At 53.0% G+C, this 18,146-nt stretch overlaps 1 protein-coding gene across 10 annotated transcripts in view; it reads right to left on the bottom strand.

Moving 5' to 3' along the window:
• PAX2 (paired box 2) overlaps window positions 1-18,146 on the bottom strand; it is an 86,597-nt gene that overhangs the window by 32,206 nt on the left and 36,245 nt on the right. For 7 of the 10 annotated variants that reach the window (XM_045581999.1, XM_045581998.1, XM_045581997.1 and 4 more), the window contains exons 5-7: window positions 12,645-12,730; window positions 10,795-10,914; window positions 5,369-5,437 (exon numbers count right to left, since the gene is read on the bottom strand). In XM_045581999.1, coding sequence (XP_045437955.1) covers window positions 5,369-5,437; window positions 10,795-10,914; window positions 12,645-12,730 — 275 coding nt within the window. The remainder of the gene's footprint in view (window positions 1-5,368; window positions 5,438-10,794; window positions 10,915-12,644; window positions 12,731-18,146) is intronic. The other 3 variants (XM_036438876.2, XM_036438874.2, XM_036438877.2) reach the window with 1 other exon arrangement.

The following is an 18,146-nucleotide window of genomic DNA, read 5'->3' as shown; positions in this document are numbered from 1 at the left end:
AACGCTATTACCGGAACCAATAAAGACATGGGGAGGGAAGAGGGGAGAGATAGGGAGGAGGAGGGAGGGAGGGGGAAGGAGAGAGGGGAGGAAAAGGCCAAAAGCCCTTCTTGGCCCATTTCTGCTGCCCTCCATGCCTAGCAATCTCCTGGCTTCCCGGATGGACGAGCCTCCACACTAGGCCATTTCTGTCCACCCTTCACATTCCCTCTACTCTCCTCTTCCCTCTGCTCGGTGCTTCGGATGACGCCACCTCTGTTGTCCTCCTCTGTCCCAGGTCCTGGCAGAACCTGAGTGAGGACAGGAAGTTCCCCGGAAGAGGTGGGAGATGGAGTTCCCCCACCGCCAGAGGCATGTCCCGGAAGCACGGAGGCAAGAGGTCAGACGGTGCCAACCCAGCAGGCTGGACTGAAGGCCTTTGTTACGTAGACTGTCTTTTCCAGTCATTTTTCTCCCCCACACAACCTCTAAAATCAGGGACCCTGGCCTCCTTACATACTGTTAGCACACACACACACACACACACGATCCCACATGCTTGTGCACACGAAGGAGAGTCTAGAAAGCAGATATGCCAGCTTGCTTCCCAACCATGTATTTCCTTTGGATTTGTGGAACAAAACACTGTTTCTCGTTGTTCCTCCTTAGGAGACTCCAGTCGCTGCCTTCAGTAGCTGGAAGGTACCTACTTGTCTAAACCAAACTGCCAGCATCAGAAGAAGAGAGGGTTCCTGGCAGACCGCATTCTGATCTGACAACTGACCTCATACTGACCACCCAAAGGTCACCCACACTGCCCCTCAGGCAGAGCAGCGTCCACAAGCCGGCTGCCCCAGTGGTCTGCCCCAGTGTCCACTCTGCCCACGTGTCTGGGCTGGCCACACTGTCTGAGGAGACGGGGTGGGGGGCAGGGGGGAGGGAAGAGGGAAGGAAAGGGACACTCCTGAAGTCCCTTCTACCAAACACACTGTGTGCATCTTCCCATCCACTCTGGAAGCCTGCTGGAGTCTAGGGAGATCTGTATGAGCCAGTGTGAGAGAGAGAGGGAGGGGAGGGGGAAAGGAAGTGGGGGGAATGTGTGCGTGCGCATGTGTGCACGTGTGTCCGTGCACCTCTCCCTCTCTTGCTGGCTTGCCCGCGCTCCCGCCTGCACTTTCTGCTCCAGGAGCTGTCTGCCAGGCTCTGGGAGGCTGTTGGCCAGAATCCAGCTCTCCCTGGGAGTAAAGCACAAACTTCATAAACTACGTTTACTGTAATGCAGGCTCCTAGGGCAGCTTTCCTCAGGCTTTCCTTCCCTCCTCTGTCTTGATCACATTTCATCCCAGCCCCTGTGTGCACCCAGTCCACACACACACACACACACACACACACACACACACACACGCACACACGCTCGCACGCACACACATGCACACACACTTTATAGCTGGTACTCCCGAAAAGGCTGCAGCCTGGGGCGGAGGGGAGCACGGACAAGGGGTACCGGCTGTGTTTAAAGGAGCAGCCTCCGCCTGGCCCTGGAGAGGGCCGTGTGGGTGCCCACGCCCTTGTCTCCGGTGGAGAGGAGCACAAAGGGCACTTTGAGGCAGGCGGGCAGGCGCCTGGGGAGAGGGTGTGCTGACATTTTGAGGGGATGACCAAATTAGGAGCCACCTGGAGGCTGGGCCCCGGGGCTCCGCGGAGGGAGAAAGAGAAAGCGAGGCCGCCAGGCTGCCACGCAGGTTGAGGTTTGAGAGGCCTCCCTTGTCTGGTGCTGTCAAGGTCAGCAGGTTCGGGTTCACCGGAGGGTCAGGATGGTTTGAATTACTGGCTCCGCTGCCACTGGGCTCTGAGGCTCGTGATCCTCTCCCAGCCCTCCCCCAGCCCTCCCGGCTCCTCCACCCCCACGGGGCTGGGTGGGGAAGATCCTGGGGAGCCTTCCAGCCCCAGCCCTGAGGAAGGCAGGCAGGAGGGGCTCCTTCCCTGGGCTCCTTGTGCAGCCCGCAGCAGTCCTAGGACCCAGCAGGCCTAGGACCCAGCCTACCTTCTCTCTAAATCCTTTTCCCAGGGGGTCTCCATGCCCCTGCCCTTCTCAGCTGCCCGCTGGCCTGCCAAGGAGGAGGTGCTCAGGGAGGCCAGCCTGCTAGCAGCAGGGCCTGGGGGACAGCCTCAGGGCCGGGCCCCTCCCTCCTGCCCACACAGCCCTGCCTGGGGGAGCAGGGCAACGCTGAGGCAGCGGATTTCTCATTTCTCGCTGGGTGCCCTTGCAGGGCGGGGGGAGGAGAACGAGGCCTACCTGCAGGGTGGGAGGTAGTTACCAAGGGAAAGACTAGGGTTTGAAGACAGTCTGACAAGGAGGGTGTGCAAACACATGCCCAGGCACACGCAGATGCCTTTGCTGAGAGAACTGTAATCCTGTGCTATCCCTCCCCACTCCCCGAACTTCCTGTGGTGGAGGCCCCTCTACTGCTAACCTGCACATTCTCTCCTGGGGGCTGGGGTCTTCCTATTTATTTAATGTTTTGGCATTTTATGAAAGAAAAGAAAAGAAGAAGAAAAAAAAAAAGCTCTTTTGTGCTAAATTGCAACATACTTCCCCAAACAAGGAAGTCTAATTCTTTATCTACAACAGCACGAACTGGTCAGGAGCCTGAGGTGGTTAATGATTGGACTGAAGTCTCTGGTTTAGACTCAGGGGTTTATGCACAAATTCGTGCACCCATGTCAGCTCCGCACCACCCTGGCTGACCCCAGGCCTTCCCCACAGAGGAAAGCCAGCCCCTGTGTGGACAGGCCCCAAGGAGCAGGCCTGAATAACACATGGCCATGTCCCACACCCACCTCTGCATAATGGCATGGTCCGTGTTCATCGGGCTCACGGCCAACATTGTCCACAGTTTGGCTAAAATTTCGATCCAACTAAGATAGAAAAATTCCCCCCTCAGCATGAACGGCCTGGTTTCCCAGTTTACTGGGAAGATATAATCATAACAACAAATATGTGCTCATGAGTGGATTTTTTTCTTCTTTTTCTTTGTGTCTTAGTGCATGCGGACCTTTGAACCTTAGCTCTTTCTTAGCCTAGAGTGGACATTAGCCAGCATTTGAATATTCGTTGGGAAATAAATACAGGTGGAGCTTTGTGAATGCAGCTAAACTCGGGTCCTTGTCTAGATGGCGGATTACCTTCCTGGGGCTTGGTCTCTGGGCTTCCCTAGGACCTGCCTCACAGGGGTGGTCTGTGGCCTGTGCTGGGTCGTCTAGTGCACGTGAAATCATATCATTCTGGCAACAGCCCACAGAGCACCTGTCCCTGGAGAAACTCAAACTCTGCTTGGCTTCCCTCCGCCAATACAATGCTTTCTGCCAGGGCCCAGAGGACAGTGGAAGCAAAACGAGGCTCCATGGTTCTGTGCCCACCATGTGAGCTCACTTCAGAGCTCTGAGGGCACACCACCCCAGGTCCACACTCCTGGGTGGGGATTCTTTAAAACCAATCGAGAGAGAGAGAAAGAGAGAGAGAGAGAGAGAGAGGATTAGATGGTGAACACACATAACTGTGCCCAAGTACTGGTTTTAGGTTAGGGAATCAGTGAGACCTCGTTTTGTTTACCCAACACAGTACAACTTCACTGTGTCTTCTGGGCCCTCCTCGGCACCCTCCCAGCTCCGTCAGGCTGAACCCTGGCCCACTAACACAGTATGGAAACGTCCCCAAGCTCTTCCCTTGCAGGAAAGTTCAGATCCTTCTCTGCTTCCACCGGCCCCCTGCAGCTGGACCCTAAGGCCACAGAAGACAGACACGGTGGGCCTGAGAGAGTCAGCTCCCGCTTCTGCCTCGACATGTCTGCCCATGCCAGCCTACCAGGGTGTGCCCGCCTGCAGACTCCCCCCCTCAGCCTCCTCCAGGACTGAGGGCTGCGCCCACCGTCCCAGGGCGGGCCAGCGGGGCAGTGGCAGCCTCTCCCCTTCCAGAGGGTCCTCCTTGCCTGCCTTTTCTGACACCGGCACTCTTCCCGCTGCCCCCGGAAGGAGCGCGGGGAAGAGGCTGGTGGCCAGGGCACGCCTGGTTTACATTAATGAGATACACCGGGTGTAATCCAGCCGGGGAGGCGGCCCACAAAAGGAGGCGATCGCGATCGCGGGCGGCCAGGAGCAGAGCTGCTCAGGTAATTGGTTTATCTATCTGGAAGCAGGGGGAGCAATCTCGGCACAGACAGACTAGCAGTAAAGTCTCTTCCTTAAGGCTATTTCCTTTGTCTTTTCAATTGCCTGCACATCCATGTGAGAGAGAGGGAGAGAGTGTTAAAGAGAGAGGGAGAGGGAGAAATGTTAATTTGTGAATTAATGGCTTTTCTCAGCGGAATTGTAAATTCAAATGTCACCTCACACGGTGACACCGCGGCTGGTCTGCTGAAGAAGCAATGATAAGATCCCCCACCTCCCCCGGTGCCCCTCCCTCCCCAAAGATCGCTGTGGAGTGGAACATGCTACTTTTAATTTGCAATAACAACACAACAGAGGTATGCGGTAATGACTGCCTTCTCTACCCTCCTCCTGGCTCGCTTCCCCCCAGTCCAGTTGGCTCCCCACTTCCTCCCTCCCTTTGCTCTTCTGAAACATCACCTCACCCCACCCTGGATGTCCCCCACCGCACCCCTGCCTGGGCCTGATCACATGGGGGGGGGGTTGCCTTTGGAATTGACGATGCTACAACCCTCTCTTCTCCTTCAATAATCAGGGAATTAATGACCCTGAAGTTAAAGTGAGGCTGATACCGAGGCCCTGCCCAGCGTTGGGAAAAAGCCTTCATTGTTTTCAAGCAGGAGGCGGGCAGCAGTGAGGGAGATTCATGGATGGAGATTGAATATGCAATTTTCTTTCACCTTGCCAAGAGCTGCCCCTGGGCTGTGCCTGGCCTAAATTTTTCCTTTTACCATCTCTGCCTTATCCGGCCCTCCCACCTCCCTTCCATTCTTTCCAGAAAATTACCTTCAAAATTGATTTCCACTTTTACAAACAAATATAATGGGAACACAGGAAAAAACTTGGGCCGTGATGAATTAGGGCTGTCAGGTGCTTCCAGGTCTCCTTTGCTTTTGTTTTACTACCCGATCTGCTCTTTGTTTTTCCAAGGGCTGGAAAACGTGCCCCCCATCCGCGGGCTGCCTGATCCTCCGGGCCACTGGGGTCTCACCCCCACGCCCAGCAGTGGCCCGTGGAGAAAGCGATCCGGGCCCTGAGGTTCTGTTAGCCTCTTGGTTTCCCAGCGGAGGCTTGAGCCACTTCCTCCTTTCCTGCTCACTGACCCTTAGGACCCCACTCTCTAACCGCCACCCCCAGCTACTTCCCCCTGACCCCCACACCATGTTCCCTCTGGCCCCCATACCTCTTAAAGTCCAGACCAGATGCAAACCTCCACCTCCTCTAATGTGGGCAGGATCAGTGTATACCTCGACTGGAGCAAATGAGAGACAGACAGACGGACACTGAGAGATCCCGAAAGACAGGCAGATAGAAGAGGGGGCAAGACCCCGAGATTGGGAGACCAGGCTCTTCTTCAAAGGGTATGAGGGTGCTGAGTGGCAACTCCCAAATAGCCTGAGGGCATCAGGGCTCCCCGCCTGTCTCCCTTGCCTTGAGTCCTAGGCCACCCCTGGAGGCGGGTTCAGTACAGCCTATCCATTTGCCAACGGAATGCAGGGTAATGTCTGTGGGGCCCTGTGCCTCAAGGCCATGGCCACTAACACATACAGGCCTGGCTTGAGTTCTCCCTGTTCACTAGCACTTGTAGACATGCAGCTGCTCACATTTGATCATCTCTTCAAATATAAACACTTTCCAGAAGGCTGCATGCCTGCCCGATGTCTACAGCCCCTTTCACCCAAAGGTCTCAGAATGCTGGAAAACACACGCATACACTTTCAAAAATTATGTAAAAAAATTTACATATATGTTCATAAACAAAGTAAACTTACACATGGGAGCGGAAATGCACAGTAGTGAATAGAGGGAGGGGTAAGAAAGATGGGGGTCCTATATTTACATACAACTGAAATGTCTTTGGATGCTAAGAGAGGACCTGTGACCCAACTAGGTAGCTGCAGAGCCAATGAGTAAGCAGAGATAGACAAACGGCCCCCATCACACATGGGAGCTGACATCTTTCCCTGCTGCCCCAGCTCCCCTCCTGACTAGGGCCACCTCAAGACTAGCGAGGCTCTGCCCAAGTAAGTCTCTTCCTGACATGACTTCATTTTCTCTCAAAACTCAAACCTGCCAATTAATTAGGTCTTTCCCCCCCAGAAACACAGTGACCCATCTTCCAAGATGGATTGGCTCAGCATTCTCTATCCATGACCTCCTGTAGAGTCCTTTCCACGGTCCCTGTGAAGTGAACACTGTTACCGTCTCCCCTTTACAGAGGAGAAGCCTAAGCTGATGAAGGTTAAGTGACTTGACCAAGGCACTAGGGTTCAAACCCAGCCATGCCTGACTCCAGAGCTCACACCTTTCCAACTTGGTCACCCTGCCCATTCATCCCAAATCCTCCTTCGGGGGAGAGGGGTGGAGTCTGCAGCCTTCCCCTGCCCTGGATCCACAGCTTCATTTCCTCCTTTGCTCCAAGTCTAACCTGAGCAACACACTTGGGGACCTCGAGGAGGGAAACTAACTAAGGAAATACCCTGCTTCTTCCAGTTACGGTTCCATCCAAAGCAGAAGGGAACTATAAAGGTAGTGACAGGACTTGGTTACTTTCAGCCGTGCAACCTGCCCTGCCTGCAAATGCACAACTGCACCGGTTTGGCACCACTCAACTGCACAACTCATTGTGCACCTAATTAATGGAAAGCAAAATCACAGCCCCCTGCAATCCCACACGTCAAAGGGTGAGACCAACACTCCTCCCGCCCACAGATTAACAGACTCAGACCATATGACTTCATTTGGATTTTTGGACAGGTTACGCCATTGCTCCGTGTTTCAATGACACCAATGGACAGCAACACTTTGGGCCATGGCTGAAAGCAAAGGCCTTTGGTTCTTCAGCCTAAAAAGACAGGAGCCTCTTTATCCTCCAGCCACATAAGCCAAGACAAGCCACGTTCAGGGAAGCAGTATCCTTCCAAGGACCCTAATATACTCTGCTATAATTGTACCCAAAAAGAGGTAACGCTTTTACAGGCCCACAACAGGGTTTTACCTTCCCAGACAGTCTTCTGGGGGCTTTGTGACATAACTTACTCATCTGTCACTAGCCTGTCTACCCGACTGATTCTGGGATCTCCTGGACTCTCGGGGTTTAGGCGGGGAGGGGGTTTCCCAAAGCTTCTTGACTAGCATATTTCTCCAAGGGAAGACCGGAGATTCTTCCACCCTTCCCAAGGCCAAGGCCTGAGAAGGTCTCTCAAGCGAACTCACAGTCACTGTCAGTTTCTTTTTCCCCAGAGTCACAGCTGATCGACCCTTTACTAATATCCCCGCAGATATGATTGCTGCAGATACTAATAACGCTGTCCATATTCCAAGTGCCAGTGCCAATAATGCTCTGGGTATTATCACTGTGAACACCAATAACTACTGCTGAGATTGTCTCCAATAACGCCGGCACACGCGGCAGTGATTGTCCTCGCTAATGCCCAACACCATGACATTGTTAGAGCTGAAGAATAGGCTGAACCGTACCCAGAGGCGGGAGCGGGAGTGGCCTCCTTGAGGACAGAGGCTCACAGCTTGCCCTCGGAGTATGACACTCCTAGGGAGATGCCACAATAAGAGCCCCCCCTCACCCCCCAAAAAAGCTATCCTGGCAAGGCATCAGGCTTCTCCTGGAGGGAGATGTGTCTGTCCACTCCCTCAGCCCCTTGGCACGCATACCTGTTCCCATCCCGGGGCCCCTCAGCTCCTCCAGCCAGCTTTCTCTTTTGCCTGCGGTGCTGGCCCAGGAGCTAAAGGACACACCTGGGTGTCTGTGCAGCCCAGGCTGGAGGCTGCCTCCTGCTACCGGCCTGCCAGCTGCTGTGCTACCTTGGCCTGACTGCGGAGTTGGGCTACATCATCTTGACACATAATTATCTCCCCTATTCTTAATCATCTGAGCTGCTCACTAATGCAAACGGGGCCTGGCTGCTTAGAGGCACCGAGAGTGGGGGATGGGGACCGCAGGCTGTGGAAGGTCTGTCTTTGCTCTCTCTTTTCCTCTCTTCCCATCTGGGTCTGATAGGTCAAGGGTATGCGGTGTGGGGACAAGGGGTCAGAGAGAACTGGCCTCCCTTGCAGGCTTTGCCGGGGAAAGGTCAGCTCTATCTGATCTGTGGTTGGTCAATAGGAGGGAGAGTTGGGGCAATAGAACCCTTTCACTCCCCCTCCCCCCCCAAAAAAAGCAGTAGGGCCTCTGATCCTTCCTGTCACCCAGCTAGGCCCAGGGAGGGAGTGTTTATGCAGGAAGCGTGGAGATGCCCCTGTCCCTCATCTAGAGGAGTTCAACTGCCCACTGTCACCCCATTGGAGGGTGAACTTCCCAAACCCAGCCCTGTCCTTTTCCCTTCCTGCTCAGACACTTTCGGTGACTACTCACGCCAAATGCCTTATATGATCTGATCTTGACCTGATCTGCGACCCTAACCCATTCACTTAGCCTGATTTCCCGTGACTTCCCCTCCTGCCCTTTCATTCCAGCCAAAGTAGCCCTGCACTTTCTCATCACAGAACCTTCTGATCACAAGGCTGGGCCCAGCAGTGAATGTCACAGCACCATTGCCTTTGAACATGCCCCTTGCCCATTCCTCAGGGCCCTCCCTCGGCACAGACCAGCCCTCCTGGGGTTTGTTCTCTCCTCACTCTGAGCTCCCATGGCCCGCAGCCCAGGCCTCCACCACAGCACGGATATCTGATGGGCCCTTCTGCCCTCTGGGCTCACGTGTTTGACACGCCCCACCAGACGGTAAGCTCCTTAAGGACAAGAATCATATCTTGTTCTGCTTTGGGACCCTATAGCACCAAGCCTTTCTTGTTATTCACACACAGGAAGGGTTCACTGAATTGAATTGACTTGAAACAATGAATGTGACCAATTGCTCAGAAAGAAGAGCACTCTGTTCTGGACCAACCAGACCCAAGCTGGGGTGGCCACAGCCTCATGTCGGTGCCTCCCTACCCCTTGGCCTCTTTCCATGGCCCATAGGAGCCCAGGAAGCAAAAAGCATTCTTGTGTCCCATCACAGGACAATGGGAGAGAGAGGGGAGGGGGTCTGTGGCCTACCCTGGCTTCCCCTACAACTCTCGCTCTAAAAAATGCAGGGCGGTGATTGAAGGAGAAACCCCTTAGGGTTTGGGGGAAAATCTTCCAAACGCTCAGGGTATCAGGAAGCTTGGCTAAGGCCTGAATGTGGGAAACCCTCAGGGAGAACTGGAATTAAGGACCTTTCACAGAGCCTCCCCCTGCCCATCAGGGGCCGTGGCCAAAACAACCACAATGAAATTTAGTGAGTAGCAAAGGCCGTGGCAGCCAAATGGGTTTGGATATTTGGGAAGAAGGAGAAATAGAGCCAGACAAGCTGTTTCCCTGTGAAACGAGGCCATTAGGGCTTCTGGAAGGAGGCCAGCACCAGGTCATCACTGTCTTGCCAGACCCAGGCCTCTCCTACATGCTGCCCCTTCTCCTGGAGGCCAGGGCGCTCCTACTCTTTTCCTGGGGCCCAGGGAACCTCAGCGTTGTCCCTTTTCTCTGTTCCACACCCTCTAAAGCTGCCCCAATTCAAGGGCTCCTCTAGGCTTAGGATGACTATATGACTTATTGTCTAAACAGGACATTTTTGAAAGAACAAGGAGATGCTGACTGGGTAAGATGCAGAGACAAAAGGTATAAATTGGGACCATCTGGACTAATGGGATATATGGCCACCCCCTTTATCCTCATCTCTAGAGGATTCTGCCTGTTTCATGGTATCCTTTAAATCATACCCTTAAAATACCCTTAAAATCACACACACTCCCTAAACCAGAAGGGACCATGAGTTTGGGGGTATAAGCAGGTTCCAGGCACTGGTGTCTCTGTTTGCCAGGGCCTGGCAGCCCTGCACCCTGGCCATGCATCATAAGAGAACCAGATGGTCACCAAGGGACCTCTACTGTCATCCATATGAAAAACACCTTCTCCCAAGCTCATGGCCACCTCTCTCTCCTCTTACTCCCTTTCCCCTCTCCTCTTCCTTTTTATTTCCCTCTCTACCGCCATGCTTAACAGCTGGCTGCACCATGAGATATCACAGGGACTGAGGGAAGGCCAGAGGGAAGCCACAGTGGTGTCTCCTCCCATGGGGGAGCACAGAGAGGAACCCAAGTCCAGCTCCCTGACTGGTTTTAGTGGGGCCAGTGTCCATGTGTCACAGAGAAAGGACGCCAGGATCAGCTGTATGTGACGTCACGCCCCACCCTCCCGATGGGTTGGGATCAGGTGAGGACAAGGCAAACTGGCCTTTTATCCTCAGGTCAGAGACCAGATGTCCCCCAGCCTCCAAAATCTTCCCAAGGTACATGGTTCATGCTTCCCTTCCTGGAATCCCACGGAGATATGGGGGGTGAGTCCCAGAGGAAGGTGAGCAGTCAAGGCTGCTGAGCAGATGGTGAAGCTGATGGCCCCACCAGCAGCCTGCCTCCCTCTCTCCAGGAGCCAGCAGGGTAGTGGGGGGACCTGGGCTTTGCCACTAAAACTGATCTCACAGCAGAGCAGCTGCGAGGCTGGGCCGAAACCGGAGCTCTGAGTCCAAGGACAAAGCATGCACAGGGAAGCCAAGCCTCTTCCCTCCTCCCTACCTTCATCACGTTTCCTCTTCTCGCCATTGGAGCGAGGGATCCCCAGGATCCCGTTGATGGAGTAGGATCCCACTGGATCATTGGAAGCGCTGGAAACGGGAGGGGAGGCCGTGCTGGGAACTGGATGAGAATAAGGAGGAAATGCCATCAGGAAAGCAGTTGTGACAGCAGGCCAAAGCCCAAGGTGGGAGTGGGGGGGTGGTGGGGGGAGGCAGAGAGAAACAGAGGAAATAAGGAGGGAAGGGGAGCTCATATTTCCCTTCTTCCTCTGAGGTTTGAGAGGGCATTGCTACATACAGAGCAGGTTATTCACTTCTGTCCAGTCCCGGACTGAGTGGTGACCAGTCAACCCAAGCCTTCTCTGCAGACCTACAGAGTTCACTGATGCCCTGAACTCACACTCCCCTGAAGATGAATGGAAACCCAAAGCTGACTCAACCTAAACAGTGACTCAGCAGTCCTGAAGTGAGCACAGCTCCTAGGAGGCCTCCTGGCACAGCTCATTCAATCCCCGGGGCCAGGAAAACCCTAAACAAACTGCATTTCACTGCCTCTTAGTCTCCTGGGCTGAGTCTTTACCGATCCTGATTTAGAGTCTATGGCTTTCTAAGATCTGGCTCTGAGTCCCTAGGAGACACAAGAACGGTCCTGATAGTCTCCAGGAGCGCAGAGCTCTTCTCTCCCAGTTGCTTCTGGTCTTGAAATCACTTGAGAAGTTCCTCATTCCCCCACCCAGGCACAGAGTAGTGAACACATGCACACTGTAATGATCTACTCAGGTACAGCCCAGCCCAGCCCTCCTTCCTAGCACATGCTGTAATACAGGCCTAGTAAACAACAGATCCTGCCAACTCCAGGAGGGCTGGGACCTGCCATTCTACTTCCTGCTGGTCTAGATAGCAGGGGACAGCTGCCAAGAGGGGCAACAGGAAAAGCTTGGTCACATCCAAGCTCCTTAATACTTGGTACCAAGCACCCTTGGGCCAAAGGGAAGACTGTATGATTGGGGGTTGGTGGGAATGTTAGCAGGTGCTTTGGTATGGCCTGGGTCATGTCTCTGGAAGGCCATGAGCAAGGATCCATAAATAAGGAGGCTGGAGAGAGGCAAAGAGTTACCAAGTGGATGACAGAGAGACAGAGATCAAAAGAAACAGGCTATGAAGAGTGAGGGAGAGACAGAGGAACAAACCCAGAGCCTCACATATAGAGATGAGGAAAGAGAAAGAGAAAAAGGGGGGGGGGGGAGAAGAAGGTAGAGAAGAGAAGAGAGTGATAATTTTAGAAATTAAAAACAAAACAAAAATGGAGTAAGATAGTAGATAGGGGAAAAAAAAAAGGGACAAGTAGGGAGAGAGGATCAGATAATAAGGAAAGATGGAGAAGGAGAAAGGGGAGGAGAAGCTATGCTGAAGGGGAATATTAATAGGGAGGAAGGGGAGGAAAGAAATAGATAGATATGGAGAAAGGGTTAGGGATCCCAGGGAGCTAGCCTCTCTCAAGGATACCCCTGAGCCTCTAGGATAGGGGTGTCGAACTCAATCAGAGAAGGGGCCAAAATCTAAAATCCAGCCTAAATCGCGGGCCGAATGGTTTACTGAACAGTCATAAACTGTCATTGTGATGGAAACGCAGCGGAGTGCAGTGATGACAGCGCGGTGCGGGCCACATTGCAAGGCCTGGCGGGACGGATTTGGCCCGCGGGCCTTGTGTTTGACACATGTGCTCTAGGAGCTCGGAGAGAGTGCAAATTGGGGGGGGGAGGGAATAGTTCTGGGGCAGAGCTGCATATCCAGCTCTCTCAGGTGGGGCCCTGCTTTCCCCCCGCCCCCCATGTCCCTGAGCCCTCTTACCAATGGTGTGGCCAGGCGCAGTCACTCCGGTCCCAGCCCCATCCGGTGTTGGGTGAAAAGGCTGCTGAACTTTGGTCCGGATGATCCTGCAACAGCATCACAACAGCATCACACATCACATGCCCCTCCTTCCCCGGCAACTCTAGCACAGACCCGGAGAGACCAGCCCCTCAGCTCCTTCCTCACTCACCTGCTCCCTGCACCCCTGCCCTCACTGACTGCTACAAGGCGTGCTTTCCTTCCTGTTTGCTCTGCGGATCACGGATCAGCAGCGCAGCTCTGGGTGGAGGCCGCCTGTCTGCCTCTGTCCTGCCATGTGTGCATCATCTGAATTGCAGCTTGATTTTCGGTAGCAGGTATTGGGGCAGCAGAGTGGGTAGAGCACAGCACCCTTCCCCTTTGTGAGGGTGGGGACTCCCCCTTCCCCTTTCCTAATCACATACAAATCTCTTCCCGGGAGAGGACTCCCTAGAGCTGAAGACCATTTTGGAGCTGGCTTTCCTATGGGGGCTGTACCACACACCTCCAGAGTTGAGGGAGGGGGCAAAATTTCCCCATTTATTGAGCCAAGGAGAAGGGACCAGGGAAAGGCTACATTACAGGTGACCCTTCTGTCCCCAGGATTCCAGCACAGCGCACGGTCCCTTTGCCAGATGTCAAGCCCTGAACAATTTCTCACGTACTACTCTGTCCCTGTCTAGCTCGCTGGCCTGATGGTCTCTTTTTCTGAGGTCCTACTTGGATCAGAGCTTCTTTACTAGGCTAGTCAAAAAGCCTGGTGCCCCCCAGTGTGCCCTCTGGGGTGAGTCAAACAACCCAGGACTGGGGATGGGCTGGCTTGTCCGGGATTGAAGGACCAAGGGCTGTGTGAGACCGAAGGCCAGCCTTGGGGCCAGGACTGAGGAATGCTCTCTTCCATCCACTGGCCAAACTGGGTGCCCTGGGAAGCACTTTTCCCAACAGTGTTGCTCCTCCCTGCAGAAATGTGTGTGATCTAAGCTCACTTCAACCAGCAGGCAAGGCGTAAGCCATGAGTGCGTCCTCTCTAACCAGCTTTTACTGAGCGCTGCCAGGCAACAGAAAGAAGGCCCTTGTCTGAAAGTGCTGGGTATAAAGTTAGGGAAGGAAGACACACACTCAAAGAAAGCTAAGTTACTCCAAGGGGGCCAACTGTAAGTGCCAAAAGGCATCGTCCCCCTTGCGGGCAGGGTAATCGGGAGAGAAGTCACTGTGGGGGGTGAAACTTTATGTAGTGCTTCAAAGCAGAGTAGGGCTAAACATACAGATACAAAAAGGAACAAGAGGCACAGAGGATGGCACACAGGGCACGGGGTTACATGGCAGGGGCCCCGAGCCCTGCTTCTGATTCTGCTATTTTTTGGCTACATAGCTTTGGGCTCATCATTCTACTTCTTCTCTGGGCTTTAGGGTTGTTTGCTTGTTTGTTTGTTTGCTTTAGCCTAAAAAGCTTACACTACAGCAAACATTGTCAAACTTGTGGCCATTAGGCCACATGCCTTGTATATATTGAGGCATGCATCCTGCCGGCTGTGAGTTTGACATGCTTGGACTATAGAATCCCTAAGGTCTCTTTCTCCATTAAAAAACATGATTCTAAGATGAACAAAGAAGCAGAGGGTGAAACATTATAATCAGGTGTTGGAGGGGGGTAGAATCAAAGCATCGGAGCCAAATGAACCTGATGTTCTAGGGCACATGTGTCAAACACAAGGCCCGCGGGCCAAATCCATCCCGCCAGGCCTTGCAATGTGGCCCGCACCGCGCTGTCATCACTGCACTCCGCTGCGTTTCCATCACAATGACAGTTTATGACTGTTCAGTAAACCATTCGGCCCGCGATTTAGGCTGGATTTTAGATTTTGGCTCCTTCTCTGATTGAGTTCGACACCCCTATTCTAGGGGCTCATGTCCAGACCAGTCAGGCAGAACAGGGGAGGTATATAAGGGAGGAGAGGAAATAAGGCTTCAAACTTGGAAGTGATGAGAATTGTGATTTCCCACTTACTGAGCATCTATTATGTGCCAATATTTTATGCAATTCATACCACTTGCATACACCAGTGTTAATTCTCACAACCTCCAAGGTGTACACTGTTATCCTCAATGTGCAGATTGAAAACCAAAGCTGGCAGAGGCTAAGAAGCTTGCTGGAGATTACACTGCCAGTTAGGGCAGAGTTACAATTCAGTCCCCAAAATGTATGCTTTTGTCACACTTTCCCCAATAAACGGGGACCAGGTTTAGAGGGTCTCAGGCCCACGAGCGATTTCTAAACTAGAGGGGGCACTACAAACTGATTCTGGCAAAGCAGTATAGAGGCAGGAGGCGATGAGGGGCTGGTCTCAGGAAAGTAAGAAAGAATTTGCAAGATATGGTGGAGGCAAAATGGCCAGGAGTTGGCAATTACCTGGAGTCTATCATAGCTCTAGAGACCCAAGTCTGGTAACTGAAAAGCTGGTGGTTTGTAAGGAAGAGGGATGCAGCATCAGGAGGGGGAGGAGTGTCCAGGTGGACATGCCCACACCCAGCTGGCACAGCAGATATGGATTTGGAAGGTTGTCAAGGAGAGGAGTGTTGAGAGGTTCAAGAGGCCTGAGGAGTGGACACCAGTTTCAGAGACTGGGAAAAGGAACCTGGCCTTGCAAGGGGTCAGAGCTGGCCACACAGGAAAGGGAAGAACCAGGATCCTCAGTTTCATCGAACTCAATGGAGAAGACTGTTTCCATAAAGAACACAGCCCACAGTGTCAACAGCGACATGAGGACTGGAGGGAATTGGGAACAAGAAGGGGCATAGATTTAGGGATTTGAGTGACTACTAGTGACCGTGGGGAGAGCAATATAAACAAAGGGAAGGAGCCAGACAAAAAGAGGTTATTAGGAAGTACACAGGAGGAAAGGAGAGAAAAGGGTGGAAGCCAGGGGCGATGGCCTGAGCAGAGGGAAGGCTTTCTAAGGTAGAGGAGACCTGGATACGTTTTTAGGCTGAGGAGGAAAAGCCTGGGAAGAGGGAGCGATTGAAATTGGCTAAAAAGAGGTTGTGAATGCTGGTGAGAGCAAGACAAAACAAGAGGAGAATGGAATGGAGAGCACAGGGGAGGAATTAGGGAGAGAGGGCATGTTTTGAGGGAGTCCAATGCTTCGAAAAGGAGCTTTTTCTCTTGGCAGAACAAGAAGGCAAGGTCATCTCCCAAGAGTTGGGGACGGGGGGACGTGTTTGGAGCATCATCACAATGGGAGAGACTGGAGTAGCTAAGGGCAGTGTAGCCTGGTCTACAGGAAGGGCCTAGAAAGAGGTGGAGCAGTCCAGAGCAGCTGCTTCTAATTCATTGCAGCAACAGCTTCTGGGATCTCACTGGCCGGTGGGTGGCTCTGGCTTGAGGGCCAATGGGCTCTGGACTAAGGAAGCCTCAGAGCTGGGGCTGGATGAGACAGATAAGGGCTGGCCTTGTGGAGTTACTGTCTTTGTTATCCAGTGCCTCTGACCCCTGGGGCACAGGTGCAGACTTAGCTGAGGCAGCAAGTGATAGAAAAGCACTACCCCCTGACAGTGGCTCGGTGGTGCCTGGGAGAGGAGCTGGGCAGGTTGCCTGCTGTCACCTATCCCCTCTGGGCTCTGGGCATTTGCAAGATCCAGAGCTGATTTCAGGGAGTTTAAGAGCTGGGACTGTGGAAACCTGATGGTCCAGCTGTTGCCTTCCTGCATCTCGTACACAACCCAACAACTCACAGGAATCTCATGAGGATGGAGAAAAGCAGTTGCCTTGGGTGACTGCTTGATACTATTTCCCCCAGTTCCTCCTCCTCTTCCTCCAATTCTTTTTCATTCTTGGCCCTATAGACAGCCAGACACCTCTGTGGCCTCCAGGGTCCCAGGCAAGTTTGGCCTGGAAAGTCAGTCAGTCCAGCATATGGGTCTTTGGAGGGTGCAGTCGGGAGCCCTGAAGAGCACATCTCTATAGTTGGCTGGGAGACGCTATTTCATGTTTCCGGAAAGACTGCCCTGTCAGGGTGCCTGCTCCCTGCTTCTTTTCCCAGCATGCTTTTCCCCACAGGGGTGCTCTTTCTCCACTAACTTTCTGGAACCTCCTGGGCTCTGTCGGGGCCCAGCGTGGGGACTTCAGGCAGTTAGTGTCTCCCACACTCACAGGAGTATGACCAGAACAAAGGCAGAAAGGGCTCCGTCTGAGCCCCAGCTCTTGTTACTTGTTGCCTTTGAAACCCTTGCAGTTTCTTGTTCCCTCACCTGTATAATAAAATAATAGTACTGTTTACTTCCTGGGACTATAGTGAGGATTAAAGGTGATAACTCATGTGAAACAATTAATATGAAGCTTGGCTCAACAAGTGCTGGCTATAATAATAACAAATGGTAGTATTGCCATGGGCGACCCCTAGGCCTGGCTGTTTTCTATTTAGGGGCTGAGCCAGGTGCAGGCAGGAGGCCTCCCAGCCCCACATGCCCCAGTCTGGTCAATGCAGCTGCTACAGAGACACTGAGAAGTGAGGAAACAGCAGCAGCAGGTGTCTCAGCCTGACCCAAAAACAGGTTGCATCAGAGAAGACCGACTGGGGACCCCTGCCTGGGGGTGGATCTGTAGACAATATGAGCAGCAGCTTCTTCTGGACCCAAGCGATACCAGGCTGAGCTTTACCGTAAAGGATAACAAGGCAGGTGGAATCACTCCATCATGGGTAAATTCCCAGGGAGCTTTCAGCTCCCGCCAAGAGGAGAGGGAAGGGATCAGTCTAGGAGCTCTGTGAGTCAGAATGAAAGCATGTAACCAGTCGCTTCGTAATAGTTTGTTAAACTCATGAAGAAACACAGAAGCCCTCAACATTCTAAGAAAGCAGTGGGGACCTTCTCAATCCTTCTCTGGCTCTACACCCTCTTCTTCCTCCTTCTCTCATCCTTTCTTCTGCGGTTCACTCTTCTTCTGCCCTTCCCTCTGTCTCTCTTCTTTGTCGTCTGTCTATCTGTCTGTCTCCTTGCACCCTGAAGTCCCAGTGTGGCTGTGTGAGTTTATTGATTTCTGGGAGCTGGGGGAAAGTGGGAGGCAGGGCTGGGGTGCAGGCTCAGGGATGGAAATAGAAGGCTATAAATTATTTGTGACAGGAAAGCAATAGTGGCAGAGTGCTGAGCACAAGTCCTGTGTCACTATTAGATTCCTTTTAGCCCGATGACACTGTAAAAAAGGTTAAGTGTCTGCTGGAATCGTACACCTGGGGGGCCGGGGCAGCCTGGGAGCAGAACAAGCCACTGAGAGCAGGTATATCAATTCTCCAGGCCAATAATATTCCTCTCATTGATCGCCACGCAAAGTTCAAAAATCTCATTACAGCCAGGCAGACCGGGAACTTTTTACAAATCAATAGAATGATATAATGTATGTATACTTAGTACAAATGTATCTATTCATCTATCCATCCATCCACGGTCCGCCTCAGGGTTTCCAAGTTAACCTACCCATCACATTATGTT

Source organism: Pipistrellus kuhlii, unplaced genomic scaffold (assembly GCF_014108245.1).
Source record: "Pipistrellus kuhlii isolate mPipKuh1 unplaced genomic scaffold, mPipKuh1.p scaffold_m20_p_15, whole genome shotgun sequence".
Lineage (NCBI taxonomy): Eukaryota > Metazoa > Chordata > Mammalia > Chiroptera > Vespertilionidae > Pipistrellus > Pipistrellus kuhlii.
The sequence above is the reverse complement of the archived record's forward strand: the minus strand, read 5'-3'. Positions and strand labels throughout refer to the sequence as shown.